Raw genomic sequence first — 22,028 nt, 5'->3', positions numbered from 1 at the left:
CAAACTAATTGTTTATTCTTAAGGTAAACAGTTTAAAAGATTATTTTTGATAGGTGCCTCCCACATCGATGATTGATCAATTTTTTTATCCGTCTTTGTCTTTTTTTATTATTACGGGAAAGCTCCAATGAGTAGTCTCCACAAATCTCTCCACGTTATCGCCAATCCCACCGTTGGATATTTCCCACACCTCGATCCCTGCGTCGACGTTTCCAAAAGTCTTTCCATAAAAAGTGCTTTTCCGAACTTCTTCTTCCTTCTTCCCCTTCTCTCTCATCCTTTCTTCACCACCACCTTCGACCACAACAACAAACAAACGGACAATCCTTCTCCTTCCAAACGCGCCGTTTCTCTTTCTCCCTCCAATCCACGCTTCTCTCACTTCGATCCACAAACAAAGCCACCAAACCACTAAAATGTAGCGAGCAAAAACAAAAACAAAAGCTCACAATCGGTTAACTATGGCTTTCCAAGACCATCTCCACCACGAAATAGCGTTCCAGCGTTTCACCGAGGACCAAGACCTCAGCGAGGGAAGAGATATGCAGCAGAGGCTCCCACCGACATGGCTCAACAGCGTCAACGCGGCGCAGCAGCGCCAGCAGAATTTCCTCGACGCCGCCGCCGAGAAAAGCGTGGATCGGAACCGGGGCGAGAGCAATTGCGAGTCGGAGGATTTGAGGGAGTACAAAGCGGACATTCTTGGCCACCCTCTCTACGACCAACTGTTATCGGCGCACGTGTCGTGCCTCAGGATTGCCACGCCCGTCGACCAGCTTCCCAGGATCGACGCCCAGCTTCAGCAGTCGCAGCGCGTGGTGGAAAAGTACTCGGCACTCGCGAATAACGGCGTCGTCGATGAGAAGGAGCTTGATCAGTTCATGGTTTGTGTTTGTTTGTTTGTTTATCTCTTTTCTTTCTCCTTACTAAATTAGCAAACCTGCTGTCTTCTTTGTACTTCAATTCCGTGTGTTTTCTTGTCCCACTACTTTAACCCATTTCTCAGGAGCACTTCTACTTCTAAGAATCTTAATTTCATTCAATTCCTCACTTTGTTTCTAAGTGCTACTCTGAATAAATTATTACCTAATTTCCGATTCCGTAATCTCAATTAATTTCTATGTATTTAACTTTAACAATTTTTGTAAACAAAGCTTCAATCGTGGGATTTCATTATTTCTTATCTTTCTGATTTATGGAATCATTTTGGCTTTTGTGCCTATCCTCATTCATATGTGAAGATTTTTATCATGGACAAGCTAAGAAGAAATCAGAAAATGAATAATAAGAATGATGATGATAATGGGAATGATGATGGTTTTAGAAGTTTGATTTTGGATGGATGGTGGTACGATGCATTATGTGGTGAATCTGATTTGTCATGGAGTGGCTCCCCTTGAGTGTTCTCATGCTGCTGCTTCCTACAATAACCTTTAGGAGTGCTTTATGGAATCTTTTCTGTTAATGCTGTCATGATCTTCCCACTTGTTCACTTACTCTTTTTTCTTTCCTTTCCCCTTTTTGCTAAACTTTGATGGTTCAGTTCTTTAATTCTTATGGAATATGTTCTGAGCCAAAGTTGAAGCTCTCGTCAAGTTTTCTCAACCTTTACTTCCTCATTAATGTACATTTCTGACTTCGCCAAGTACAATAATGAGGGAATACGGAGTTTGGTGATTCTGTACGTATCAACTGGACGTAGTGTTTGTCCTGTAGTGTATGGTAGAATCAACTATAATTAAGTTGGTGATTTTCAACTTTGATTCTGACTTGATATTCACTTTACACATAATGATTGGAGGGATGCAAAGTATATAGTACACTCCATTTGTATGATGGAAACTCTAATTAATAACACATTTGTGTTTATCTAAACTGTATCTAATATTTATGATCCGTTGCACTTCTTGTCGTCTTTTCTTAGTTTTTAATTATCTGAAGCTCCTTTATGAGTTTTGCTGGTATTTGGTTTGTTGCAGACCCATTATGTCCTGTTGCTCTGTGCATTTAAAGAACAACTGCAACAGCATGTCCGTGTTCATGCCATGGAGGCAGTGATGGCTTGTTGGGATCTGGAGCAGTCTCTGCAAAGCTTGACAGGTAAATTTTCAGCATCTTTTTTTTGGCTCCCTAGATGTTACCCTGTCTTTTTTCTGCTCATTATTACTCTCTCGGTAAACAAAACAAGGAGAGAGAAAATTAATTAATTAGTTAATGAAAAAGGAGATCAGAACAGACCACACACTCCACCTCCTCCAATACTTTCACTGCATTCACTGTTTTCTCCATAGAATAGGAAAAAAACAACTAGGAGGAGATAGATAAGAAAAACAAAACCTAGGTAAGCAGAACTACAGTATGTATACCTGCTAGGTATCTTTAATACAAATTCATATTAAGCAAAACTACACTGTGTATACCTACTAGGTAATAATATTTAAGTAAGAAAAGAAAAGAATTTAAAACTTTGAAATATAAAATTGAAAACTTCATACATTAACAATTATTCAATATGAATGATTGATTACATTTCTTAATGTATCTCATACTACATTGCAGCTGAAAACTCTATCAAAACTCGTAAACTCAACTAATTCAGATTTTTTAGAGTAATAATCGGATATTATCATATTAAAGAAGAAAATAATTTTTTTAAATAGTGACCCATCACATTTGATTATTAGGATATATTATCTATGACAGTATAAAAGATATCCACATCCAACTCTTCTTAAGTCCACATTTCTTCTCAAACATTGAACACATAAAAATGTCCCAATGCTAAGAAATTAAGTTTCACCGGTGGAAAATGGAGCTAAGTATTTTATTATAGAATAGAAAGGTGAAAGAGAAACGACGAAGAACGAAAGTTAAGGCTCAGATCCCAGTGTGAAGGGGCTTGAATAATTGGTGACAGTGAAGGAAAAATGAGTGGGTAAAATGAACCGAGAAGAAAAAAAAAATGCAAAACTTGATAAAGAAATAGCATATTAATCTATGGCAAAAGGAAAAACTAAAGGAATAATGTTTTTGACGAATTAAAATGTTCTCATTCCTCCCACTACTGGCATTTTTGACGAATTAAAAGAAAGTGGGACTAGTGGCATTTTTTCTTCTTTCATAAATTTTCATCGAATTAGGTTTTAATTTTATAAATATCAGACTTTAGAAATGTGCTTACATAAGATAAAATGTTAAAAAGTATTACGATATACAAAAATATTGAATATAAAAATCATTTAACCTTTTATTTTAGTCATATAGTTTAAAAAGTGCAAGTCAAATATAATCAATTTTTGTTTATTAATTACCGTGAGCTAAACAAATATTTTTCTCTTGATAAAAAAAAAATGTAATCTTTGAGTGTATTATTAATGACATGTAAAGAAGAGAATAAAAGGGTTCTTATTTGCCAGTGTTGAAATTGATACCACATAAAATTTTAGAAAGAGATGTACAGATATTATTGCTGAAATGGTAAATTTACCTGAATCTTCTGTTGATGTATTCTGATTTCAAAATATTATTCTCACGATTGCTTTATTTGAGATTGGTTTTATTTTTAGTGTGTCAAGACATAATAATCCTTTAAAATGAGAAAAGAAAATAGTAAAAACTGCGATACACATGTTATGTGAAATAAATCATATAAAAAACAATGAGATAAAAAAAGAGATTAAATAGTGTTACTCCTTTAATGTACAAGCATGTGAATAATGTCGAATTTATGTTCCCTTGACATCCAGACGTCAAACTTAACATGCAAAGCGTTGAGTGAAAATCGATAAAAGCCCGTTTCTTGCTCTTTCAAACGATATGTCCAACTTTTACCATAACTGGATGCTCTAAAATAGACCCTATTAATAACCCCACAGCTTCTTCGCATGAATTAAATTACCTGTCCTCTTCGTGTATTTTCTCTGTCACTCTAAACAAATATGGATGGAAATAACTAATAAATAAGAGTGAGAAGAAAAGATAATATTTTTTACCGCATGTTAATTTTTAATAATTAAGAGATCGAAGGAGAGAAGAGATACAATACATTACCAATTATTAGTAATAGTTTAATTATCAAAACGGTGCATCCAAGTTATATTAAATGAATAGTTTAATTATCACAGTTCAGTAATTTTTGTAATTAATAATGTGTTTGGCTACATTAATGGTACATCCAACTATTATTCTTAAAGGAAGTACTCCATCCGTTTGAAAAGAGTTTGGAAGAGAGAGTTAACAGTAATAAGCATATATCCTTAAAAGTATTCTTCTCAGAAAGCAATGATAGAGCGAGATTACATATAAATAGTTGAATGATGAGCTTAGATTCTGGTGTAAAGGTTATTATGTATTTATATTAAATATGCGTCTTTGATGAAAGTGATGAGGATGAATATTGAAATATAATGAATGAGGATGCAGGTGTCTCTCCCGGAGAAGGTACGGGTGCAACAATGTCAGACGATGAGGATGATCAGGCAGAGAGCAACGGCAACCTATACGAAGGGAGCTTCGACGGCGGCGAAAGCCTTGGGTTTGGTCCTCTTGTCCCGACTGAGACTGAAAGATCCTTGATGGAGCGAGTGAGGCATGAACTGAAGCATGAATTGAAACAGGTAATTGTTAAAAGTATGATGAGTTTATTTTTGTGTGAAGAGCAGAAATAGTGTTAAATTTGTTTGTGTATGATCAGGGTTACAAGGAGAAGATTGTGGACATAAGAGAAGAAATTCTACGAAAGAGACGAGCAGGGAAGCTTCCAGGAGACACCACATCCCTTTTGAAAGCTTGGTGGCAAGCACATTCTAAATGGCCATACCCCACTGTAAGTTTGGACATACATCTCTCAATCATAATAATATATATTATACTTGTTTCCATTTTTATATTCTAAATGTATTTTTAGGAGGAAGACAAAGCTAGACTGGTGCAGGAAACAGGGTTGCAATTAAAGCAGATAAATAATTGGTTCATAAATCAAAGGAAAAGGAACTGGCATACTAATAACCCCTCATCCTCTAGTAACACCAAAACCAAGCGCAAGAGGTACCTTAATTTTCATCTTGTAATTCATCTAGTTTAATATTTTTTTAATATTTTCTATTTAATGCAGAAATTATGTATGAGACATGTCTACAATTTAAAAAGTAAATCATGTTTGAAAATATTGTTATTATATCTTTTATGGCTACATCTGATTGCTATTTTTGGTTGGTAGCAGTGCAGGAGAAAGCAGTAATCAGAGCTTCATGTGAATGGTCGCATATTTTGAACAAAAGTTATTGGTAAATTATTCTTCTTTTATGCGTGGTCGTGGGATTCTTAGATCTTACTGTTAGCGTGAACCTGAAATGTTGAACTCTGGATCTAAAGGTAAATTCATGATAAAATTAATCACTTCTGTTTACAGAAAATTAGCCCTCCCTGCTATTGTTGTATATGAGGCTGCTGCCACTTCTTTTCTGATATTGAGGCAGGCACAATTAATCTTTTCCATTTAATGGGCAGCATGCTGATACATATATACATATATTTTTTTCTTTTTCTGCTTCTTTCAAAAATTATCCACGAATTAGTATGACTGAATTAGAATTTGCAAATTAGTTTCATAATCAAACCAAAAACATAAATCTGTAGTAATACTTTGAATCTCAGCCAAAAGTCAGATATTCTAATTATAGTGGTTAAACAAAATGGAGGACTAAATCTTAAGCAGTAAGCACCTAAATGTAGTACAAAAATCCAATTTATTTCATCAATTACTATATTTAACAGTTTAAATTCGGCAAGTATGTATTTGATTGACCTTGACAAGGTTTAATTAAACTTTATGCTTTAGGTTTTGATGACATCCTAACTCTGATTCAAATTTTAGGTTTATTGTCAAATGAATTATAGCATCGATAAAGACATTAAAGAAAAGTTAATTATGAGCACAGCTAGTTTGTAAACCGTGAACTTATAGTATAAATATTGAATAGGTCTTATTCATGACATAATACAATTTTTTTTTTTATTTTTAGCATAAGCCAAATATAGTGGAGGTTTTTTGTGAGATCATGCATTATATTTCGCTATCATTCCATTTTATGTAGTTTTCTCGTGGCTTCAAAACTTTTACCTAATTTTTTAAGGAGTACGTATTTTATTCGAGATTTTTAAGTATAGGTAGATTTTTCTTTCTTTCTTTGAACCTCCATATGTAGTAGCTACGATAATAATGAATATAATACGTTCCTTAGTTATATTGATTTTAACTTAAAATATCTCGTACTTATTAAACAAATTTTATGGGAGCTTTACTAAGAAGCTCAACTTTTTATTTGACGAAACTAATCGTCTAAAACAATATAATGAGCTTTCTTCATTGTACATAATTATTTTTTTGAAATTACTTTAAATATAATTATTTTTATATATAAGGTAACTAATTTTTCTACAACTATCCCATTCAATTCTTCTTGAATGCATCTTCCATCAAACAATATTTTAAAGAATTTATTTTTTATAATACTTTAATTATAATATTAAATAATTATCAGATTTTGTATAAAATTTAAAAAATACTGACACAGAGTAAGTTCCGTGTTGATGAGGTCTGTGTTAGTATAAATAAAAATTAAAGGCATGCAAGTTGCAGGAGAGGGGACAACTTTCCAATTGCTTTTCTTGAACAATAGGAATTACGAATGAAAAGGATTTGGCATACATAAACCAAAGGAAAAGTATAAATTATTTGGAACGCGTATATACCTTCTGGAATCTATGTGTGACTTTGCGTGAAGAATCCAAATCCTTTTCTTCCATTCATTGTTCAAACCAAACTTTTTTTTTTTTTTGCCACTACTTTTCTTTTCATTGCCATTCAGAAAAGTTTAGCAAACTAAAATCGGAATTTTATTAAGTGGGAAAAGAACGATTACACGATCTTCACACGATGAATGATAATTACAAGATTAAGAACATATGAATATTCATGTAAAGAAAGTTTAGGCAATAACAGTAGATGCATCATGATTCGTTTTGGCGACGTCCTGGAGCAGCAAACCTTGCTGAGAAGCTGTAAGGCATGGCTTCATCTTCACTCTGAGCGCCACTATTGAAGTTGAGATTGTAGCTGTGTTCATCATACTGGAATCTCTTTCTTTGCTGCTTCATCTTCTTCCCATACCCACTTATCTTTCTTATCAAAGTCTTCCACTTGGGACCGGCAATCACTTCTGAAGCCTCCTTTGCCTTCCTTAGCTTCTCCACCAACCATGACTCTCCCTCCCCACTTTGTTCGTCAAGTAGCCCTTTACCCTCTTCATCACCTTCTCCCCACCATTTCTTCAACTCAAAACCTCTGAACCAACCACACCCACATCCACTGCTGCTGGCTTCATCCAAATCTTCCATCACCAATGGCCTTGCCTCCTGAGATGCCATGTTTTCTGCTTCTGGCGGCTTTTAGATTTCAGAATATATTTATAGGACAAGAGAGAGATTGAGGAGGAAAAGTCAAACAATGTTAGGAGACACGTTTGAACTTTGACTTTGGAAGTTTCCCAGCAAATATCGACTTTCTATTTTTCATACAGAGTTGGGTTTTATGAGAGGTGGAAAAAGTGATTAAAATATATACCGATGTGATTTGATGAAAACATTAAAAGTGAAAGATATTTAATTACATAATTTAAGTAGTAAAAAATTAAAATACAAGTGGAAAATTATAAACAATTGAGTTTTGTTGAACTTCATCATCAAAACAAAATTTTAAAAAAGAAATGACATGATGAAGTTGATTTCGAACAAAGTAAAACTAAATAATAAGGAAAGAGTAAACAATCCTAATTGATGATATATTTATTGGTAGCCTCGAAGTGAAGTTATTGTAATTAATATTTTAAATTTGACTTACCAACAAGGACCTATATATATGCTCAATCATGGCAAGAGTAAACACACCTTTGACCAAAACATAAACCTTCCACGCGATATTTACAATGAAAGCACGCGATTTAAAAAATAAAGGTACAACTTTTTACAATGTTAACAAGCAATTTCAAAATATTGACAAATTGTTCTCTTTCCTTTCTTTTTTCACACTCAAATGACACGTTTCGTGTTGAGGGTTGGAAGTGATTGAAAATATGTAGTAAAAGTAAAAAACTACACTTATTGAAACCCTCGGAGGTAACTATCTGTCTGAACCAATTAAGGAATCATTTGATCCCCTATAATATGGATTAAAACACAAATTAAGGAAAAATCATTTGTTGAGTTGAGTTTGCACTGGAGAGTGTTGCAGCTGTTGGATTTGTCCTTTGGGAGAGTTCTGTGCTTTGGGAGAGATTTTGGCCGCTATAGATCGCAATTCACTGGCAATCTCAGTGAAGTTTGGTCTCTCGGATGGCTCTGATGACCAGCACCTCTCCATCAACAATGTCCATTCTGGATCACAATGTTCTGGAATAGGAGGGCGTAAAGTGTTGCTCACTATACCACCTGAATTTTGTTTAGCAACCCCATGTGCAAACGATTAATTTAACTTGAACCTGGATAATTAAATCACAATTGGATTCAGCAGGAAAGTTACCAATAATAGCACCATAGTGCAAGTCAGCGTAGGGCTCCAATCCGGTCAAGAGTTCCCACATCACAATGCCAAATGAAAATACGTCAACCTAATACGACAAATATAAAAACACAGAACTTGCACTCAGAGGGTGAGAAACTATGAAGTTATCAAAACAAATCAACCATTAGAAGTGATTAAGTTAATGCACAAACCTTCTCTGAAACAAGGCTGCTGCTTCCGTTAAGCAGTTCTGGAGCCATCCACGGCAGAGTTCCTCTCACCCCACCAGAGATCAGTGTCTGACATTTTACTTTGGACAGACCCAAGTCTCCAACCTGATATCATATGAAAAGTGTAAAAAACAAACTGATTAATGAAGGATCAATCAATCAATTGCACCATGCTACAAGTAGAGCTGTTTTGAAGCAGAAAGCAACGGTGAAGATCTTGCAAAAAATTAAGGAGAGAAAATGGTGGTACTAGATCTTGCAAAAAAGGAGCTAGGAGGAAATTCTAAATCATTAAGGGACTGGGGTTACTGATCCAATGCAAATTGATGCCACAGCCAGTACAACATCTTCTGGCATTATTTTGTTGATGGATCGGTAGTTTAACACAGTAGTCGTGTTTTGTAGCTTTGGCTCTCAGATAACATCTAGGTTTTATAGATTGTTCCTCGCATTGAGAAGAAAGATTCATTTGACCATCCCATGATTAAATCCTGACAGTATGGGGGCTGAGTTTCAAAACTTAACAACTGAAAGAGAACAAGAACCCTCTTGCTTATGGAACTAAATCATCACTCTTAAAACTGCATTTAAGATAGTCCCCAAAGAGATCGTAACTAAGGTAGGCTAGAGGTAGCTGCAATTTTCAGAGTAAGGTTTTAAACATTAAAGCGATATGGAGATTTCCAACCAAAACGTCACCAGGTATGAAATAAGCCATGAGTATGAATGAAGATGAGCAAGTTAGGTTATTTTCAAGAAAACCACAAACTGTAAGCATTTTAAATGCTAATGCAACACACGAATATGCTAATGGCTTATGATATAAAAGATAATTTACTCTTCAACCCCCAAGAGGGTAAAATTATCCATGCACGGAAACTACCAAGAGAACAGAATCAGCAGACATAAGAGCATCGAAAATATCAATCAGAGAAATTACAGCAGAGCCAAGGAGCCATGACTTTCAATGGTAAACATCATTTTTCCGACGAGAGGCAAAGTGATACCAACTAGTACGCAATGGATAATCTTGGGTGAAAAGCCAGTCCTACAAATTCATAGGTGAAAGTTATATCCTTAGTTTTAAGTGAGGGGCATCAGCATCTGCAAGTTGATGACCCGTCTTCAAAGGAATACCCATTATTCTCTGTTTTGTGTTCATGATACCCATCCCAAATACTGGAGTGGAAATCTGCAATCACTAATTTCCCTCCAAAAATAATGCTATAGATTTCTAACTAATTTATTGCTTTCTACTTTTGCATATTAAGTTTCACTTATGTCATCTGCGACGCACTCATTTAAAACATGGTCTATACAACAAATATAATTATTCAAAACAATATATAAGATATGACATGTGTAAGGTACATATCCATTATATTGTAAAAATTAAACCATAATATATAATGGTAATTCTGAAATCCAAATTATAAACATACTTCTGGACATTAGTACAAACAAAATAAAGTAATCGGCTTCATAAATCACTTCTTATTGTCTACAAATAGGAATAGTATTATCAATCTCATTCAAAAAGAGGAATGATTTCTATCCGTGGTTCATCAAGCAACCATTTTTACTTGTTTCTATATATTGCACACTTCTATATCTCATATGGTTATGGATATTCATAAGTTGATTTAAAGGCTTGGATACTTGACTAATATTTATGGTTGAACTATCCAAGCGTATTGGCATCAAATACAAATACTCATCGCAAATTAAAGTATCAATGTTTCGTAGAAATCACATGATGCCAGAATAAACTTTCAGCACAGCCAATTATATTACCTATGTCTGGTTAACATATATATAGATCATAGACAAAGTCAATCTAAAAATATCATAAACAATATTTTAGTACTTTTGATGGGTCAAATTCCTTAAATCAAACTAAAGGCAGCAAACTTTAGTATATTCCAAAGACTTTAATCATGGGCAGATATTAATATGAACCAAAATCCTGAACATATATGAAAAAAATGTGCATAATCTAGCATATCTCATACAAAATACTGAATGCATATCTACCCCCACAATAAGATGCAACGGAACAAGACTCTTGATATGTCAACATCAGTATAAACCATTTAAACCTTGCATATTGGTCGGTGTGGATCTCGGAGATTAACAAGCAAGTTGTCACTTTTCAAGTCAAAGTGTACTATGTTTTTTCCATGTAAGTACTCCATGCCAAAGGCCACGTCCATTGCAATCAAAAGTCGCTTGCGCTTTTCAAGATTCCTAATATGATAACATTAGCATCAAGCATTTATCAATAAGGAAACATATTAAATCAGGGCAATGCAATAACTAATAGTCAAAAAAGGAACATGGCCATGAATATATGCAGAAATTACCTGTCACTCTTCTGCAAGGCATTTTTTAAGGAACCATTAACCATATATTCAGTAACTGTTGCCACAGAACCCCCGGGGCCATCAAGCACAACACCATAGAAAGCTACCACATTTGGATGGTGCAAGTCAGCTAGCTTGATTGCCTCATTCCAGAAGTCATTTCTCTGTTTGATGCATCAACCGAGAATCATTCTGAAGTTAATTCTTAGGTCATGGAAGAGAGTTGGAGAAAATGGAAAACAGAACAATTAAAGAGACACAAACCATGCGCTCTTGCTCCGAAGGCTTTCCAGCAAAACATCTATCAGTAATGCGCTTGATTGCAACATCAGTGCCCCTCCATTTTCCATGATATACGGTCCCAAACGTACCAGAACCAAGTTCTGTCTGTTCTTCAAGATCACAGTTCTTTATCACCTAGTAAAGTTTCCCAACAAGGTGTTAGCTCTGCTGCGCTGACAACATAAAAGAATAAAGGGAAACAGGCGAAAGACATCGAACCTGTAATTTTCCAAAACCTGATGCTAGAATGCCACAATTTGTTTTTTCTAGTTGCCTGCTCCAGACCTCCTAAAAGGAGAAAACAAAATAATATCATAATAATTCATCTTAGAGGAGGGTGGCATACAGAATTGTTTGATCTTTTTCTGTAAATTACAAGGCAAAAGATACTACAGGCACTGAGGAATATGTGGACAAAATCACCTGAGTTGTATGTCCACACTTTACATCCATAAAATTATTTTGAACACTGTCATCCTCAATGTTATCACAGCAGGAAACATCTGTGGAATGCAAGTCAGAATTTGAAGGATTTCTTGAGTGCAAAACAGAGGCAGCTACATTCTCCGCAACAGCTTGGAGTTGTTGGTCTTCTGCTGAACCTTCAATGAAGAAGCCAAGACATAAAGAGTACATGATATGAGATCCATTACAGTCTATCAGCAACAAAATAACTTATTTTAGGACTTCGACAATTTACGGACCTTTGGCTGACCGACTATGTTCTAAAGTTAAATTTTGTTTGAACGACTGATAGAGGCTATCATCCAATTGTGCTTCTAAACTTTGTTCCCCAAAGCTACCAGTATCCTCAGCAAAGGGATCCTGGCAAGAAAAGGTTTCTTTCTTCAATGCAGCTTTGCTTTGTCTACCAGGTGGAAAGAAGGTACCATGCTGTATATTCCATGGATCCTGATTACTGAACAGTGAGTTCGGAGTATCCTGCACATCTCCAAACCTGACGGATGGAGATGATGAAGATAGTGCAGCGTCTTCGGTATGGGGGTTTCCAATATTCGGTTGAGGATTTGAGCCGGGAATGCCCCAAATAGGGGGTTGTGTAGCCTCATTGTGTTCCCCTGACCTGGAATTTTGCCTGTATGATGAAGAAGAACAAGGCAGCACAGCTGCAATATTATTTTGATTTGCATCAACTATCAACTTTGACCTGCCAAAGTTATCCAGAATCACCTCTCCCTCTACAGATTTATGAGTGCTGTAACCTAAATTATCATTCCCACTGGGTTTATCAGCTGGCAGAAAAGAGTAGTCATTACTTACAAAAGCATCAGAATTCTGTATCTTGAAGGTGTCCATCCTTCCATCAATTGGTTTTAGATGGTCTTGTCTAATCCAATTATGTATCTCATCTGATTTAGAAACAACCCCAGTACGTTCGTTAGTATATTCATTTGGAGATCCTTGAACCATGCACTCTGAAGTTCGCATAGATGTTCCATCGACCATAGACATATCATTATTCATAGGTTTGTTAATAAGCACATCCTGTTTAACCCAGTTTTCAACTGGTACCATGTGTTGGTGGCCAACATCATCTAAATAAGACAGTGCTGCTGTTCCCATGTGCTCATCATTTGGAGATTGTTTTCTACCTTTCAATTCAATTTTTTCCTGGAAAAATGAATTCCCGGCATGAATAAATTCTTCCGGCTGTGGCTCAGTATTATGAGAAAGCCCAGTGGTCTCAGTGTGATGCACTCCATCAGGAGGTTCCAGTTTGCCAACGACCCTGGGTCTGATCCCAGCCCCTTGTTCAGCAATGCCTTCCCTCAACGGCGCCATCGCCACTGGCATAATCATATTTGATGCTTGAGCTTTTATGTTGTCCTCCATTGGGAAGCTATAGTGACTTGGGGTTGAATCAGGAACAGAACCTGCACCACTACCACGCTCATCCGGAACTACTGGATCAGAATGTGCATGCGGTAGTTTTGTCTGACACATAGAACAGTCCTCGATTCTTCGGAATTTCTCATGACTCGTTACCTGTTGTTGGGGTGATACTCCATCCGAGATGACAACGCGCTCTTGTGAAGGAACCTGAACCCAGCTATAATTACCTCCAACTATGACAGGTGATACTTGACTCGGTGGAACCTGGTAAGCATTGTAGCTAGGTTCAGCAGGAAGCTGGATAATCCTTACCCCTGATGTATTTTCATCATGGTATTGATCCAAAAGATGTTGCTGTGATTGCACCAACGGTTGTGGTTGAATAACATTCGGTCTCACACCAGCGTGAGAAGATTGTGGGGCCACAGTCATTTGTACCCCGGGGATTACCTGATGATGCAATGCTAAGCCGGGAGTATTATCATGAAACTGTTGTTGCCTCAAGACAGTCCCGGTCTTTCCTACAAGCTGAGGGTTTGTGAACCTCATCTGTGAAGTAACTTGCACATAGTCCGCATGGTTCATAACCTCCTGGCTAGGATCAACACAAGTCTGATAATAAGGTGCAGGGGATGGAACTTCTATTCCAGCTTGCTGCAATCCAAAAGGCTGCTGGGGCAAAGCAACAGGGACAGACCTTTCTAACTCAACCTCATTCTGAAAATAAGGGTTGTGGGATGGGGTTGAACTAGCCTTAGCCACAGGCATTGGTATCGAAGCCGGTGCACTGGCCTCTGAACTCACTATATTAGCACTTGAGTCGGAGGAAGCTGCTGTCACATAATCTTTAGGTGATGACAAGGGCACCCCAGTGACATCCCCTTGACCAGTAATTGAACTATCAAAAGTCTCAGCCCCGCTCAAATCCGAATTCTGGGTTGAAGCAGCACTTGTAACACTCTCCTTCCTATTGATCCCACCACCCAACCCAATCGCATCTGTCGTACCAATCCCATTCACAGCATCAAAATATTTCTGCCCGGTATCCTGCAAGTCCCCCAACTGCATCCCACTAGAAACTTCCGTCTCCGAAACAGAAAACAGAAAAACTCTTAGTTTTGCAGAACCGTCAGAAGATCTCTCAACCAACTTATCATACTCTTCCATCATATTCTCAATATCATCGTGACATGACACAGACACCAAGGCATCAAGATCCTCTTCAGGAAGCTGATACTTAATAACCACAGCCTGCCCATAAGTGTCAACCATCTTCTGCACCAAATCATTGAAACTCACATCCTTCCTAACACTGATGATCCTTGTTTGGCCCCCAACATATCTCAACATTCCATCACTAGGCCTAGGCAAAATCTTCCCACCAAAACTGCAGAGAAACTTCACCTTCTTCCCGGACACCGAATCGTCACCGCCGCCACCACCCTCATCTCCGCCACCGTGATCGCTTCCACTACCGACCACTCTGCCGCCCCGGACCCCGCCAACACCATAACTAAAACCACTCGCATCATTGCAGGCCTTGTCCAATCCATTACACCCCACAAGCTTCCCCAAACTCAAAGCATTCCCGGCCACGACGCGACTGCCAAAGCTGGAAGCGCCGTAGTTAAACCCATACGCCGCGGCAGGGCTCACGTTGGCATGCGCAATGGGGCGGACGCACCACGTTGTGCCGGCGGAGGCCGCCGGCTGGTAGAAAAGCTCGCCGACAGAATTAGGAGTCGGCGGCGTGAGTGCGGCCGGCGAAATCATCGGCTCCTCCGCTATCGCGGCGGCCACATTCAACGGACGAAGATCCAATGGAACCGAATTCTGATCAAACGCCATGGCTGGAAAAAAAATTAAAAAAAAGCCCGAGTCGTGATCGCAAGGAAAGTAATGAATGAGGAATGAATGTTGTCGTGGGAGATTGATTAAGGATTAACGATTAACAATTAATGATTAGTGAATTAGAAGTGGAATTAAAACCCTAGTAAAATTGGGGGCAAATGAGAGCGAAAAAAAAAATTGAAGGTTGTAGTAAGAGTGATGATAGATAGAGAATAAGAGAGAGAAAGAGAAAAAACGGTGAAGTCCCCAAAAAGGAACGGTCACAAGCGTAAGCAATTAATCCCTTCTCAGTCTCACTCGCCCCACAAATCAGCCTTCTATTTTGCGAATTTTTTTTTTTTTTTCTTTTTTTTTTTTTCTTTTCTTCTTCTTCTATCCCGCTGCTGCTACATCATCGGAAAAAATGGGGAAATTTGCATCTTTTCCGGCAAAACGACACGTCACAGTCAGAGGAGGAAGGAGACCCAATTTCATTAAATAATCGCTTTCTTTTATTTAATTCACCTGACCAAATAAAATTTAATTCATAATAATTTATTATCAATTTTTAATTGCGAGTTTTGAGGGTTATTTTATCCTGTGGGCCAACCCATGGCTAATTACGTGGACCCTTGGTTTGAGCAATAGAGGAATGGGCCCACCAAATCTTTTTGTCACTACCAAACCAAACTTCTTCCAATTCTTTTCTTTTTTTATTTTTATTTTCAAGAAAGATTTATTTCGAAATAAAGTTTAATTAGTTAATATAGAATAGAGATTATTAAAGTGTTTAGGTAAAAAGAAAGTGGAGAAAGGGCTCCACAGAAGCGTCATGTATTTAGGTAGCATTGAGGATTAGCTTCCATTCCATAAAAGTTAATAAATGATGTTTATTTTCAAACAAAATATGACAAATCAATCTTTTTCTATTACTCTTATGGGTAATGACTTATCTCAAAGGCAATCATAGGTTCAAATTTGAAAAAGTTGTACACTTAATTGACTTACAACACATGCTACTTCTTTATACCAAAATGAAGAATAGACTAATAAGAAGTATCTTATTAGTTTTTGGAAATCATAATGCCTATACAATGTGATGTGATGTGATACATTTAAGTGTGCTGAGTTAGCCATTCATTTTTCTCAACTTGTTAGGTTAAAAGCTAATTTAGTTTAATTTTTATAATGAGAGTCCAACATCAATTTCTATTGTGAGAAAGATATCTACAAGACAAGATGTGTAGTAAAATTAATGAAAATATATAAACACGGTGAAATTGAAGTTTTCTTTAACTACAAATTTTTGATATATTTTGATTCTAGATTTTAATAATAAATGAATATAATCATATTTGTCAATTATGTTAATTTATTTTATATGTTAAATCCTGTTTTAAGTTTAATCATATCTATAAATATATCACAAATTAAAAAGTTATATTTATTTATTGTTAAATTTTAAAAACTAAAAAATATTTTCAAATAATATCAAAATTTATTTTATACAATAAGGAAAAAAAATTAAAAAATGATGAAATTCCTTATAAAGTGGTAATATTTTAAAGGTTTAATACATCATTTGGTCCCTAATTTTAGGGGTTTTGTTTAAAATTGTCCTACCTTTTAAAAAAATTCAATAAAACTCCATATTTCGTTAAAAAATGTTCAACATGGTCCTTTTGGCTTACGGCGTTAAAAACATAACGGCTTTAAAAACTCAGTTTAGCTGGATCTTATGAGTTGCAGTTGTTCGACAAGAATATTAGTGTCGAGCTGGAGAATTCAATTGAGAGTGTCATCGCTCATTGTAAAAAGTCTCGGGAAAAGGGTGGTTCGACTAATGTTTGTTGAAAATATGTAGTTTGTGGAAATAAAGAATTGATGAGCATGGATTGAACATGCAACCTTCAGGCAAATCAAATATGCCACCAACCAGAAACCAACATCCAGCCAATAGTGTTGCAGAGTTGCATTAACCCTAACCCCCTCGCAACAAATTGACAGTGATAACCATATATGGCTTACAGGGATTAAACTCGAAAAGCACGCATCAACAATAAATTGAAATCCAAACCATTTCACTATGTTGATGATGTTGTGTCCCAATGACAACAAGAGTATTTTGCAAATGAATCTTATCATTTAAGAAAAAGAAGACAAGAAACAAGAAACATAAAAAGGGAAGGTTGCATCTGATCCAAAAAGGAAAGGGAAAAAACAAAACAACGAGCTCCTCTTAAGATAACAAAGTTGCCCCTCTAAATATTGTGTATTATAGATTAATCGCACCCAAATGATGAAAATTCCTCAGAATTTTTTGATTGTTTTTCTTTGTTTGGTACCACTGTAGAGGGTGAATTTTTACCAATTGTTAATCACTGCATCAAGTTTTCCCAGCAATTATTCCTTTAGAGTTCAACAGAGATAATAATAATTATTTCTAGAACTGGAATTGCATTTCTAGGGTTCCTGAAAATGGAATTGTTGTGGTGTAGGTGACGAAGAGATTGGAAAAGACGACGAGGTATTTCAAGCGTAACTTAGGGTTTTGGGGTCTGTTTGGGTAACTCAAGGTAACCTAGGTCACGTCATTATAATTTTTATTTTTAATTAACACATTCAAATATATCATACGTGCCACGTATACGTCAAATTGTACAGGTCACTCGGTTTTGGCCACAATGGCACTTCCACCGTTATGTTTTTAACGTCGTGAGGCAAAAGGATCTTATTGAACATTTTTTAACGAAACATGGGATCTTACTGAACTTTTTTAAAAAGTATGATCATTTTGAACCAATCCCTAAAAGCAGGGACCAAATGATGTATTAAACCTATTTTGCATACCCTTAAAGTGGTTGTCGGAAGTGTAGATATTTTGTTGTGTTAAATATCTTCATAAATTTTCAGTTCAATCACAAAATGAAAGTTTTTGTTGTGTTAAATATCTTCATAATTTTCAGTTCAACCACAAAATGAAAGTTTTCATAAATCTTTATATATTATTGAGTTGAACTCAATATTATTAAGGGTGTGTTCAATTTGAGTGATGAATCTATGAGAGAGAAAGTCAATGAATTTGAAGAGATTTGAGAGTAAATTGAGTGTTTTTTTTTTTTAAAAGAAAAATTGAAAGTGAATGAAAATGAATTTGAAAGAAAAGTTTGTTCAAGTTAGTGTAGAAAATGATCGATGTGCTGATAAAAAATTTATTTTAATTGATAGAAAATAAAAACTACCAAAATGCCCTTAGTGGTAAAAGTAATATAAGATAATATTTATCAATAATATATTTAATCGTAAAAATTATTATAAGGAGAGAGAAAAAGAGTTGAAACCATGAAAATCAAATCCTACTCACACTGAAATCGATTAACCATGCCTTTGGAATGGAATACTCTATGGTCATATCACATGAGTACTTTATTTCTTATAATCGATTACGAGTTCTTTATTTCTCAGACGAGGTAAAATAAATTCCAACTCTCTCTGGAATCGAATATGCTTTCATCATCTTCTTCATCTTAAACTTTATCTTTTGTTCATCCTTAAATCAAATGTTTTAAGGGTAAAGTTGATATTTCACTCCTGATCACCTCAAATCCCATGTCATTATTACCATCCATTCACTAAAACACAAACTAAGACTGGAGTTAAATAATTATATATATATATATATATATATATTACTTTTAGTAAAACACAAACTAAGACTGGAGTTAAATAATTATATATATATATATATATATATATTACTTTTAGCGGCACAAATTTTTAAGTTGAAGTTCTTGTATTAACAATATAAAAAATTAAGTTTTTCAAAAGGACACTTTAAAATTATACTATCCAAAAACTATTATCAAATCACTCAATTTAGTAAATTTATGGAAAAACAATTTTGAAGCATTACACAGCTTATATCAAAACTCCAAAAAATAAAAGAATGAGAGGAGGTGCAGCGAGAGAGAAGAGTGAGAATTTAACGATAATTTGGTATTTCACACAACCCTATAAAGGTGCATATAGAAATTACCGGGGTGCAAAATGAAGCAATCGAGTAATGAAATGAATCTCTTCTGGGCCCAATGAGTATCATCAGACTGATAACCCAGAAACCACAAGCCTCTGAAAATACGAAGCTTCTTACAATGCAACGAGAGAGAGAGAAAGAGCATTCGAATAATAAACTGGAAAATATCACTGTTGTTATAGATGGATTCAGAGGCTGGTTCACCAAAAATTTAATTAAGAGAAGATTATATAATTTATTTTATAAAATTAATTTATATAAATAATTTTAGTTAAGATAATAACAATAATAATATATTTAGTGTACATCAAATAATTTTTTTTATAATTTAATATTTATTTATTTACATTATAAAAACCAGCCACTTGTATTTTTATATAGTTTATACTTATGGGATAATTGTGTATTCACTATTAGGGACCATATGAATTATAACCAAAACATATACATTAATGAAAAGTAACTAGTTTATTGATAGCAAATAATGTTAAAAACACAAGATTTGATTGAAAAAAAAAATATTTTCTAAATTATATAGATATTTTTTCCATTTTTTTATTATTTAAAAGTTTACGTTGAACATTTTCCTTAAAAAAATAGTTAAATCAGTTAGCCTTGTTATTCAACAGCATCGTTCATCAATCACCATTTTGTTCGAAAGTTTAATCGGTATTTGCCACCCATGTTCACTGAATCGGTGTTTATCTGATGAAGTCAAGTGTGATTGAAGACATTTTTTAAGGGTGATAAAGAAAACTTGAAATTACAATACTTAAAATTTTAAAGTGCGTCACCTTAATTACAATCTTTTAACCTGGGTTAATGCTTATCGTGTATAATAATTTTTCTATTTTTACATATTAAGGGATTAACAAAATACTATTCTTAGATTGTGTCAAAAGAATTACGATTTTCCTAAAAAATATTCTCAGTTTTTTTAATAACTACAAAATATGGTCGATTGGTGGGGAAAGCATTTTTCAGGAAAAAAAAATGAAAGAAATAAATCATGGAAATCCGAGTCTGGCAAAGTCCCCAAAACCGTTTGCAACAAGAAGAAGACAAAAGAGAATAGTGTCGTCATCTGTCAGAGATTCAGTTAGGAATCCGCCATATCTCTGCTTCAGAGTTCACAATGTTTTCTCAAATTTCAATGCACAAAAAATATCCAACACTAACAAACAAAACAGTGAGGGTGGAAGTGAAAAAACACGCCATCATCATCACTTTCGCACTCTTAACCTTTTTTTTATTTTTTATTTTTTGCCTTTTCATGATCCTCTTCTTTGCATATTGCACTTTTCCGTTGGTGGATCTCACGATGACGTTATCTACAAAAAAGCGAATTAAACAACAGGACAAAAACTATTCCAAAACGACGCCGCAACCGCCGCTTCGCTTCCTGTCGTCGCATTCTCAGATCTATCGCTGCAACCGCCGATTCACGTTGAGATGGTTACGGTGAGGTCTTCGGCGGCGGAGACGCCGGCAATCTGGCGGAGAAGCTCTTGAGTTCGTCGACGGACCTCTCGTCCGAGGCGTCGTCTTCGAAGTTGAGTGCGTAGCTGAGCGCGTCGTATTGGAAGTCAGCGGAGTGGCGGCGGCGGTGGCGGCCACCGATGCGGTTGATAAAGTTGCAGCACTTTTCCTTCAGGTGCGGGAAGGGGAAATCGGAGGTGCGAGGCTTGTTGTGGAGAGACGCGCTCCGAACGATTTTGGGCCTGACGCGCGTGTGAGGGAAGCAGCAGGAGAAACAGAGGGAGAATCTGAGCCTGTTCTTGAAAGAGTGAGGTGATCCAGGTGTGGATTCTTCTTCCGCCATGAAGACGAGCGAGAGAGCGATGAAAGTTGTGTAACGCAACGAAGAGAGAATACGAAAGATAACTAAATAGGTGAGAGTGAGGGAAAGAGCGTAGAGAAAAAATGACGATAAAGGACAGAGAGGTTGCAGAGGGTGGTCACGGGAAAGAAGTGTGCATCTTGGGAAGAGAGACGCACTAACGCGTTTTTGAGGAGGCTATTTACGTCAATTAGTATATGGAAACATCGTATTCTTGACCATCAGAAATTAGTATGAGATTGCATTTGCACAATCATAACGTTTATCCAAGACTTGTCTATAGTGGAAAAGCTTTTTTCTTTTCGCCTTTATACTCTTTTATACCCATTTTCCTTTTAAGATTCTTTTTCTGTCAGAACAACCTTTTTCTTATTCAAAAGGTTGATGTCTCTCTACTCTGACACCATTTCCAATGGGCTGTTGCCCAAAACTATAAAATTCAATACTTAATTATTGTAACTATACTAACAATTTGGATTTTCAGAATAATAAAATATTACAATTAAATTCCATTTTAAACCGGCCAATAATAATAATACAAGTATAGATAAAATTATAAAAACATTTTTATAAGTATTAAAGTAAGAGTTGTATAAACTTAACAAATAGTCTAGTGTTAATTTAAAAATATGCTTTCGCTTATTTTATTAATAAAAGGTTCAAAATATAAGAATGTATTTTTAAAAGATAAATTTTGATTATTTTATTGATAAAACGTCAAAATTATAAATTAAATTTGTATTAATTGAGTTTTATTTTATAAAAATATTATTTTTCAAAATTTTATGTGAACTTTTTTTTCAGAATTTTAATCTCTTTTTTCATTTCTTTGAGATAAAATGATTATCATATATGTTTGTCTTATATAACAGGATTATACTTATATTTTTAATTGAAGTTTTCTTCATATAATTAGATTATCGTGTGAGAAATAGAGTTTTAAGAAATAGTTTAATTCTAAGAGAATTATTTTAAAAGTAAAAAAAACTTATTTTTTGTTTTGTTCAAGTAGAAATATGTGTGTGATTGATGAGTG

General features: G+C 35.4%; 3 protein-coding genes across 4 annotated transcripts; 1 reads left to right on the top strand and 2 right to left on the bottom strand.

Moving 5' to 3' along the window:
• The first annotated feature begins 217 nt into the window (after nt 1-217).
• On the top strand, nt 218-5,546 carry LOC106769050 (homeobox protein knotted-1-like LET12). Of its 2 annotated transcripts, none has more exons than XM_014654507.2 (6): nt 218-884; nt 1,980-2,100; nt 4,423-4,616; nt 4,694-4,825; nt 4,907-5,046; nt 5,219-5,546. In XM_014654507.2, exons 1-6 carry the CDS (start codon nt 462-464, stop codon nt 5,253-5,255), a joined length of 1,047 nt encoding a protein of 348 aa, XP_014509993.1. In that variant the 5' UTR covers nt 218-461; the 3' UTR covers nt 5,256-5,546. The 2 variants fall into 2 exon arrangements, with proteins under 2 accessions (XP_014509993.1, XP_014509994.1); XM_014654508.2 differs by having other exon boundaries at nt 222-884; nt 5,222-5,546.
• A 993-nt stretch (nt 5,547-6,539) lies between these two features.
• Nucleotides 6,540-7,606, bottom strand: LOC106767756. Its single transcript, XM_014652707.2, has one exon. The coding sequence runs from the start codon at nt 7,426-7,428 to the stop codon at nt 7,012-7,014; it is 417 nt and encodes a 138-aa protein (XP_014508193.1). The 5' UTR covers nt 7,429-7,606; the 3' UTR covers nt 6,540-7,011.
• Nucleotides 7,607-7,830: 224 nt separating this feature from the next.
• Nucleotides 7,831-15,600, bottom strand: LOC106769191. The gene is made up of 9 exons (XM_014654699.2): nt 12,140-15,600; nt 11,859-12,037; nt 11,655-11,723; nt 11,418-11,570; nt 11,154-11,317; nt 10,890-11,037; nt 8,773-8,895; nt 8,579-8,666; nt 7,831-8,487 (listed from the first exon to the last, which is right to left on the bottom strand). Exons 1-9 carry the CDS (start codon nt 15,135-15,137, stop codon nt 8,252-8,254), a joined length of 4,158 nt encoding a protein of 1,385 aa, XP_014510185.1. The 5' UTR covers nt 15,138-15,600; the 3' UTR covers nt 7,831-8,251.
• Nucleotides 15,601-22,028: the final 6,428 nt, after the last annotated feature.

The sequence above is a fragment of the Vigna radiata genome, chromosome 7 (assembly GCF_000741045.1).
Source record: "Vigna radiata var. radiata cultivar VC1973A chromosome 7, Vradiata_ver6, whole genome shotgun sequence".
Lineage (NCBI taxonomy): Eukaryota > Viridiplantae > Streptophyta > Magnoliopsida > Fabales > Fabaceae > Vigna > Vigna radiata.
The sequence above is the reverse complement of the archived record's forward strand: the minus strand, read 5'-3'. Positions and strand labels throughout refer to the sequence as shown.